The 9,706-nt window shown below is 40.2% G+C and overlaps 1 protein-coding gene across 2 annotated transcripts in view; it reads left to right on the forward strand.

The window, feature by feature from the left end:
* fam151a (family with sequence similarity 151 member A) overlaps positions 1-7,806 on the forward strand; it is a 13,249-nt gene extending 5,443 nt beyond the window's left edge. Inside the window, exons 1-13 of one of the 2 annotated variants that reach the window (XM_015024533.1) lie at positions 264-493; positions 639-808; positions 1,551-1,691; positions 1,823-1,972; positions 2,050-2,212; positions 2,288-2,345; positions 2,806-2,898; positions 3,344-3,420; positions 3,570-3,706; positions 4,127-4,297; positions 5,076-5,182; positions 6,780-6,959; positions 7,155-7,806. In XM_015024533.1, coding sequence (XP_014880019.1) covers positions 640-808; positions 1,551-1,691; positions 1,823-1,972; positions 2,050-2,212; positions 2,288-2,345; positions 2,806-2,898; positions 3,344-3,420; positions 3,570-3,706; positions 4,127-4,297; positions 5,076-5,182; positions 6,780-6,959; positions 7,155-7,460 — 1,752 coding nt within the window. In that variant the 5' untranslated portion in view covers positions 264-493; position 639 and the 3' untranslated portion in view covers positions 7,461-7,806. Of the gene's footprint in view, positions 1-263; positions 494-638; positions 809-1,550; positions 1,692-1,822; positions 1,973-2,049; positions 2,213-2,287; positions 2,346-2,805; positions 2,899-3,343; positions 3,421-3,569; positions 3,707-4,126; positions 4,298-5,075; positions 5,183-6,779; positions 6,960-7,154 lie in introns of those variants that run through there. The other variant, XM_015024532.1, reaches the window with a different exon arrangement.
* Positions 7,807-9,706: the final 1,900 nt, after the last annotated feature.

Below are 9,706 nucleotides of genomic sequence, written 5' to 3' on the forward strand. Positions count from 1 at the left end.
AAGTCCTAAAATAGGCCATTCATTGAAGGTGCGCCTTATAGTGCGGAAAATACGGTATGTTATTGTTCGCCCATCAGATCTTTCATAGACCTCTTGGAGTGAGTCAATACACAAATTCAGCCATTTCTTTGAAAAATCATTCCTTTTACAGGTATCATTATAATTTAAATTAAACTTCTGATATGATGTCTCATAAGTTTTAGACACCTTACGGTGTTATTTATTTGCCAACAGGCTGTGAGGTGAAGGAACACACGTGCAGCTGCTTTCTGTCTAGATGTGAGGAGAGCATAGATTGCCCATGGACCTTATCTGCTTAATGATTGTGGACTCTGCTATTTAGATAAGATGCATATAAATAGGAGGCATATTCCTAAGCTCTCCCAAACACTGCGTGTCAGAATCTTATTCATCAAGTTAGCTAAAAGCTGCAAGAAAACAAAGTAGGAGACTCGAGAGGAACCAGAACAAAGAAGACTAGCAGTCAAAGCAGGTTGGTGTTAGTCCTGATATGCTAACATTATTATTTTAATGTTATCTAAGAAGGTACAGCTGCAGGAGACTTAAGGGTTTAATTTTTAAGCATGAATTGAAAGCAGGCCATTCAGGTATTTCACATTTTGTTTGTTTCCCTCCAGGATGAGCCCTGATCATAAGGATGGAGGCCAAAATCAAAAACAAGAACAAGACTTTTATCTGTGCTGCCTAACCAAGAAATGGTTGATAATGTTATCAACTGCTGTTGGACTTTTTATCCTGGCCATCATTATTGTCCCTGCTGTGATTCTCACCAGACCAGCAACCAAAGGTACAAACTCTGTTACTGTGGTTCACTTTTTGTTCTTATAAATTAAAATCCAGCTATGTCCTGAGATGATGCTAAATTTCACATACAAAATATATGAAATCACTAAATTTAATGAGTTTTCTTGATAAAATGCCTGCAAGTAGGAATCCACATAAAGTGATCCAAGGGAAACAGATCCAGGAAGCAAGATCCAGGATCTTACTTGCTGGATCAGGGAGTAAGATCTAACCCTAACCCTGACCCCCTAACCCCCAGTGGCAGATCACACCATGTGTCATCAGTTGAGCCAAAGTGGTCCTCATGGAAGACGACCAAGAAAGAAATCTGAAAGAGGCAGTATTAGGTGTTTTACAGGCACATAGATTCAAACCAGATCCTATGTTTTTGTGTGTTTCTGGTGCACCAATAAATTGAATTTTTGCTTTAAAAAAGAATATCTGACGGGGCAGTGGAAAAACCTATTGTGCTAAAAGGAGTTGGCCTATCAGCGTAGCGATTCAAGCCTACGATGGCATTTCAACAGAAAAGCACTTAAATAAAAGTCCAACACATTACTGTTTATCATAAGTATGCACACCTGTTGAAGTTTTTGTTACACTACAACCATCACTATTTATTAGTTTGATCCGCTAAGATGATTAGTGTGGTGATTTGGCTTTTTAGTCACTGAAATCAAATCTGTCATTTGGTTGGCTCATTTGACAGATCTCATTACTTGTATTTGACTCTTTGTTTTACCCAGCTCCTGTTCCGCTGTTTACTACTGGTGGAGACATGCTGGACTTCCTGCTTCAGTCAGGTGAAATCAGTGAACATGATGGTCTCTTGGCAACCTGGTTCCACCGAGCCAACAGCAAGGAGCAAATGAACATGGCTCTTGCATGTAAGAGCACATAGATGCAGTCATATTAGTATTTTGTCCTTGGTTTACATTCTGAACAATTATAACAACATACTCATCACAAAGTATGATTCTTAGAAAACACAGCTTTGTTTTTTTCCCCCTCCTTGAAGCTGATGTTATGATCCTAGAGGCAGATGTTACTCTGGAGGGTTATGGAACTCCCAATCAGAAACCAGTACCGATCATGGCTCACCCTCCTGATGTTTATAGTGACAACACTCTGGACCAGTGGTTGGATGCTGTGTTGGACTCTAGAAAAGGTGCAGATTACACCCAAAGAAACAGTATTTGTGTAGCAGATGTGATTGAAGTTTCATTGGTTTGTATCAACTTTCAGGCATAAAACTTGACTTCAAGGCTCTGGACTCTGTGGGTTTCTCTCTGGACCTGCTCAAGCAAAAGAACAGCAGCAGAGGAATAAACAGGCCTGTGTGGCTCAATGCAGACATCCTTCGAGGTCCCAACGTACCAAGCTTTGTGTCTCCAGTCAATGGAACCAGGTCAGAATTCTTAGAGCTTAAAAGTGAAATGAAGCAAAGTTGTTAGTGAATTGCTGTTTTTCATCACTTTCCCAGATTTCTTCAACTGATTCAGAAGACATTTCCAGATGTGACTTTGTCTCCTGGATGGATGGTGTGTATGTTCATGACCTAACAGGATGTGAGCACACATCAGTTTGGTGTTCTTGTTTCATGTTTTTAGCCATTATGACTCCAGTGGGTGGAGTGAGTGTTCCAGTGACTTCTACAGTTCTGCAGTCAATGTCTTGGTTCCTACCTGGTCACTAGGATATTTTTCTTTAAATGAAAACAGGTAATAAACGTTCAGAAACGTATCCAGTTTATGTGTGGATCAACTTTTGTTGGTGGTGGCCGAGAAACCCACTCTCACCACAGAGTTATGATTCAATAGCTTGTAGAACAGCAGTCTCAAACTCCAAACCTAACACAAAGTTGATAGATGCCTCTTGATATGCAGAAGTGAAGACTCTCGTCAAGGACCTCCTGTCTTCTGGGTCATGCAAATGTCACAGGATACAGGCTGTCTCACAAACTGAGCTCATTTACAGTTAACATCACTATGTTTCTGACAGGTTCTCTATATTCCTCATATTCCTGGAATTGGAACTTATTCCAGAGACATGGTGGAACAGATGTATCATCTGATCAAAGATGTCCCTCAGAAGGTGAGAGGAAAGAAACATCTGTGGGTAAAACTGGGTGTAGAGTTCTCTGTCATAGGTCAGCACAGCTGAAACAGCAAATGCATGTTAGTTTAATTTGCTGCTTTAAACTATTCATAATTCCTTCAAAAGCAGAAAGAATGCAATCTGGTGTGTGTTGTGTAAAACGGGTTAGGTCAATATAACAATGGCAGCCACCTCTGGTTGTGTTAATCTGGTCTGCCCCATCAAAGAGTAACATATTGTGAATTTCTCCCCTGAAATGACATTCACTGTTTATGCTACTCTAATGTATTTAAATAAACATTTATTTTTCACATTTCATAAAAAGTATATATCACAGTTTTATTTTTTAGCAATTACTGAAGGCTGCTGCTTAGTGGACTGCACAGCAGTGTAACAGTGACTGTCTGGTCATAAACTGTAGTTGAACATTGAATCTCTGTAGGTGACATTCCCAGTCCATGCTCTGCTGGTCCATAGAGGATGGCAGCACATCAGCTGGCTCCTCAACCAGTCACCAAGGTACCAAACAGCAACAACCTTACAAGGATCACAACATATCAGTCACACAGATGTGTGGACAGACCTGAAGCTTGAAGCAGCAAATACATTCAGCAGACTTTAAAGTCGGTCATTCTGGTAACAAGTTTAAGCTGTACATGTTTTTCTAGGTTCAGCTTGACTCTGTGGCAGGGTTCAGATCATCCAACCGTCAGTGACCTGCTGTTTGTCCGGGACAACACCCAACCTGCACAAGTCTATTACGATATCTATGAACCTACACTGACAGCGTTTAAAGAGGCCGCAAGTAAAGAACAATGCTCAATGTTCAGGCAGTACTTGTAATGTAGATGAAATAATCCAATAAAGGAAAACTTCACAAATTAATTTGTTTGCATGGGGAAAATCTTTTTTTTTTTTTTGGTTGAGCATTGTTTTCAGAGATTGTGAGAGTGTGACAACTAAAAAAAAGGAGCAAATGATGAAGCCTAACTTAGACTTGGGATTCTTCAAAACCTTCTTTTAAAACATAAATATGCCAAGAAATTATGACTGGATTTGGAAATGCTAATGTTACCTGCTGCACTGACATATCGTTTAGTACATTCTGTTACCATGCAGAAGTTGTAGTTGTTTGCATCATATACCAGCTAGATATGAAAAAAGGCTTGAGGAAAACTGATGTCTTCATTGAAGTGTTTTTGGAATGTGTTGAATGTGTCTCCAGGAAACCGCAGTGGTGTTCGGAGGTTTTATCCTGGAGGAAACCTGATGGACTTCCTTTGTCCAGTTCACAACTGGAACAGCAGCTTCCTCACTGATGTCACCCAGCACAGCAGTCTGGGAGTGCGCTGGTTTTCAGTCACTGATGAGGCCTTCCTGCTGGCACGGCTCTCAGGTGAAGGCCCTGCTGAAATAACATTTCCAATAATTTGTTGGAATGCTCCAATTTTTTATTTTTTTTTTCCACGCAGCACCGTGTCACAATCTTTCTCTTGCATCTCTGACATCAACTAACACTACACTTTTATCAGACCCTGAAAAAAATCAATGCTACAGCAGAATAAGATCCCAGAAGAATTTTCTGTCTAGCTTTACCCAGTGTAGTATGGAAAACTTTTTTCCTTTTAAGTCTTTTATTACCTTTCCACATTTTTCACTTAATTCATATTCTCCAGGGATAATCTATCCATTATTGTTCCAGTATTTTAGCTGTTGTAAACCTTGTCCTTAATTGATTTCTGGTTCAGCTCGCATGTAAACCCAAGCCTTGGGCTGGAGGCATTTCTGGTTGCATCCTGGTTCAGATCTGTTAGTCTGACTCACACTGAGATCAGGAAGGGAGCCTTGTATCAGTCCAGAGCCTCGGTCCGCTGAAATACTGCTGACCCTGGCATGGACTTGCTTGACCTTAACGTAAAACTTCAGTGACTATATACTCACTACGAATGCTTTTCATAATTTCATTATGTAGAAAATTATAGAACTCTTACAAATTTCTCCTCATTCAGTTTTCAATAATGCCCTGCTCACTCAAAGCTGGACTGAAATTAGTTCACAATCTGCACATCACAGCAAAGTCCAGACAAAAATGCTGACTGAGATCTAAAGAAGCTGAGTACTGATGCACTGAACCTGCTGAATCTCATTTCTGGACTGTGTCTGTGTGTCTCTAGATGAGGATGGTGGGATGCTGGTTCTTCATGTAGTTTCTGACAGAAATCAGCCTGGAGTTCCTGTGCTGGGAGATTCTGGGACCAGCTCCGAGCCCTTCACACTTCAGGTAAATAAGTGGAGATGAGCCAACCTTTTTATTCCACATCACTTTACACAATCAGTGCAGTAGACCTGGCTGACAGCACTCCTTAGCCAGGGAGTTCCTTTGGGTTTGTCTTGTCCCTGCAAACTCACATCTTAGCTCGGTTTACAGAGCTGCTGCAGTGTCCCTAAAACATGTCACCTTAAACATTCAATGATTAATCTTTTAAGTTAAGCATCTTACTTCAGAAATATGATTACAGTATTTCATAAAATCCCACCATACTCCTGCTGAGCTTTTATGAGGTTGAAGTGCTAAGCTAACATTAGCTTCATTATTTTCTTTTGATATGACTTATTTGTAACTGGGCTCCTAACATAGGTATTTCAGTTTTGCTCCAGTTAATCATCACGTAGGTAGAATTCACTGAAAAAGTTGTTCTTTCACATGTTGGATTTTAAGGCCAGAGTTGGCTTTTTTTTTTTTTTTTTGGAAAGTTTTTTCGTTTGTTTGTTTTACCTAAATCATCTTCTTGCAATAAAAAGGTGATAATATCTTTTGCCAAAATCAGTTTTGGCCATTATTTTAAGAAGTTGATGATATAAGTGGGACAGAGTTCTGAGCTATTCTTTCCCACTACATTTCTTATGTCTCTCACATTAAAATCCAATTTAGGCATAAAAAGTTTTACATATGCATACCAATACTTCAGTTGTTAGCTATGATTTTGTAAACCAACTACCGTATTTTCCACACTATAAGGCAACTTTCCTCAAAAGCCGACTGTGCTTTATAATCCGGTGAGCCTTATATAAGGACCAAAATTGAGCCACAACAGGTCTAGCAACTCAGTAAGCAGCTGCCAACTTCATTTTCCCCCGTAGAAGAAGAAGCGCGTGGTGCATGCTGGGATAGTTGTCAGAACGCTGGTTTGTTAATAAAGTTTACTGACCTATCTACCTACAGACCGTCTAGAATCAGGTCGTCTGCAGGTCATTTAGCACCACGTTCTCCACTAACATGCTGTGCGCGAACGGAGAAGGGTGACCATCGTCCGGCCACGCCCCGGCCCAGTCGCTGAAGGCTCTCCTCGCCGACCGGAGTCGGACTGTTTTGTTGACATTCTTTATGTCAACAAAGTGGCTTTAGACATTCATCCGAGGAGCTTCGACTAGGGTTACCAAGGGACCAGCCCCTATACATTTAAACCCAGGGGGGGAGAGATGGGGCTGCAGCAGCAGCGTGTCGGTTGGTCTGTGTTACCCAGAAAGCAGTTGGGCACAATATCGCAACACCAACACCGTGAGTGAAATAATGACTGGGGCAGCCTACTATATAAAGTACTCGGGGACCAATTCTTTATTATTACATACATATGTAAAGTACATCCTGTATAGGTTCAATACGGCACAGGTGGCAACCCTAACTGTGTTGTCTGTTCTATGCGCCTTATTTATGAAAAAAGTTTTAAAATAGGCCATTCATTGAAGGTGTGCCTTATAGTGCGGAAAATATGGGACTGTATTTTGTACCTTTCAACACTTACAATAAAGTTTAGAGAGCAATGAAATGATGCAATGTACACCTGAGGACCTGCTACATGCGTGTATTTTGTTTGAAGCGTGTCTGTGAGCTGCTTGGGCAGAGGACTGATGCACCCTGGGGGGTTTATCTTCGGGTTCATGGTCATCAGCTTCTGGAAGCTTCCCTCAAGCTGCTGCAGGCCACCTACTCTGCAGAGGAACTCTACAGGCCCATCTGGATCAGCATGGAGAGTTCCCAAAGTAGCTACAGCACAAATGTGCGTATTATTTAGGTCATTACATATTTGAACAAGTCATAAAAATGCTTACAAAAAATAACTTTTAAAAGGTCATTTGAAACAAATTGATTATCAGGTTGACAGTCAAGTGCATACAACTGTTTCCTACTGGACTTAAGTTCATGCTTACTGACCTGAAGTAAGCATGAACTGTGTGTCGTCTGTGTATTTCAGGATTTTGTGTCCACAGTGGAGGAGTTGTTTCCATATGTCACTGTGGTCTTGGCTGAGCAGAACTGGCCTCCTCTGATCCCAGCAGCACTGACAGGCCTGTCCCAAAGGCTGGCTGTTCACCTCACCTCAGCATCTCTGCTCAAAGATCCTCAGGGACTTCCCTCCCTGAAGGAGAGGAACCAGTGTGACTTTGTGGTGGAGGTAGACACAGAGGACACTGCAGAAACTTTTAGAATTATGAAGAAGCTCATGGCCCAACAGGGAGGAAAATTAAAAGCAAATCTCTACATGATGACTAGCCAGTAAAAGAAACTATATGACACAACCGTATGAGGCTGGACCGTCTCATCCAGCATGTTGATGGAGATTATCTTTAGTGTCAGTGAGGAGTTGTTTGCTTTATTTCTTTTCTCTAACCATCACACCTTGATTTTAATAAAGTTAAATGGAATAAAGCCTGGTTAGTTCTCAAAGTATGTTTTCTGTTTGCATTATGTCTCATGAAGAAAAACGATGCTAAGGTTAAAAATGAAGGTCGTCATACTGTTGAAACTTTCTATTTACAGTTGCAAACTTTAAAGTCTTTCGATGAGATTTTATTTGATCGACCAACTTTAGCATAACTGAAAGAAAATAAAGCTCTGAATAAACAGTGTTCATGTGTGTTTGATCTTCAGTGAGAAGAAAGCCACAAGAGGATGTGCAAGTCTGTCAAAAAACTCTGAATTTTTTTCTTGCACATGCAAAATGCTGTGTGGAGGAAAACAAACTGCACATCATCCTGAACACACCAGTACCGGGGATGGTGGTGGCAGCTCAATGCTTTTTGTCTGCAGACCTTTGGAAGCTAATTAGTTGATGGGGAAAACGGTCAAAGCCAAATATAAGGTGGAGGTTCACCTTCGTGCAATGTGATGTTTCTCAGTTCCAGTCCTTAGGTCCACTGCAATGCGTGTTTTAGGTGTTTACCTTCTGCCTTACACCTAACTTTAATATGTGGGTGACTCTCAGACTTCTGCAACACTTGATGGCTGCAAAGGTCATGCAGTCATCTGAATCAGATGTGCTGGAACAGACACATCTGCTAACAACAGCGAAGGATGCCAAAGCCGCTTCTCTTGGCCCACCGAGGTTCATTTTTGCTTAAAAAAAAAACAGGTGAGATGCTGGAAAAAGACTATTGTCGTGTTCAGGTGGAGTTAAAAGAAGTTAGCCTATCAGTGAAGCTATACAAGCCTAAAATAGCATCTCAATGCTAAACATGTAGCCGCAGCAGCAGCACAGACGTCCCCAACAATGTCGGCGTCCACTGGTCACATTTCTAAAGAAGTTCCATGAATGAGCAGGAGTTCCTGAAAGGTGAATGGATAGAATAACACAATCTGATGCTTGAAGAACCTGAAGAAAACAATATCTTGTTCAGCTCGTATGTCCATGTGTGCATGTTTTAATTAGTTTTACTTTTGTGTAACCAGGTTGTTGTGTTTAACAGATTTCTGCTCAGGTCCCTCTTGAAAATGAGATGTAGATCCCGATGGGGTCTTACCTGGTTAAATAAAGGAAATAATTACAAAATTATTTCAATAATTTAATAGCAAAGATTTTTATAATTGAAAATGCTTATTTTGTTCATTTGTACTTTTTGATTAAAATGCCATGACAGACCGAGCAACTAACTTGATTAAAAGCTGATTGAATCACACCACTAATAATTTTTTATTTTTCTTATATTACATCCAAAAAGGGCACAACATATTTGAGGACACAGGCAGAAACGAGGATTATTTTAAAACTCTTGAACTTTTCTTTTGGTTCAGCTGCTTTGCTTTCTGAAAAAGAGAGAGAAGGGCGGGTCTCCCTACACACGTTGAAACTCAGCCTATTTATAGGCGGACCAACAGCCGCAACTTAACCCTGGTCCTCAAGGCTCACATGTTTTAGAGGTTTCCCTGCTTTAATGTGCCTAATTCAACTGATTGCAGTTCAGCAAACGCCCGTTAGTCATCGATTGAAATCAGCTGGACTGAAGCAAGGAACTACCTAAAACATGCAGGGCAGTGAGCCTTGAGGACCAGAGTTGGAATTAATTACTAAAACAAAATTATCCAAACTCCAAAATATATTAAACAAAAAGTCATCAGCTAAAGTCTATACACAAAACAATCTAGAGAAAGACAGAATTATAATGTGCCTGAAGCACATAACACTTATTCTTTCTGTATGAAAAATGTCGTTCAGACTCTGATCGAGACTATTTAGATTTTTGATCAAACAGAGACCGCTTAGAAAAAAGTATTTTTAATAAAATATTTTTTTTCATGAATTCATTTAAGTTGGTTTACTAATTGCTACTAGTAAGATGCATTATTTTGTGTTGGGAGTGTATCATGCATAATAAATACTACCACAGGTAAAACTAAAACACATAAACTTCTACCTTACCTGAATTTCTCCTTTGCAGAACAATAAAAGTAGCTTCTAGTCTACTCTAAGTTCTTGCTTTTTTAAATGATACACAAATGTTAAAAATTTACACAAACAGAACACCAAAG

This window comes from Poecilia latipinna, unplaced genomic scaffold (genome assembly GCF_001443285.1).
Source record: "Poecilia latipinna isolate Pla-1442-1.1 unplaced genomic scaffold, P_latipinna-1.0 Scaffold3697, whole genome shotgun sequence".
Taxonomy (NCBI): domain Eukaryota; kingdom Metazoa; phylum Chordata; class Actinopteri; order Cyprinodontiformes; family Poeciliidae; genus Poecilia; species Poecilia latipinna.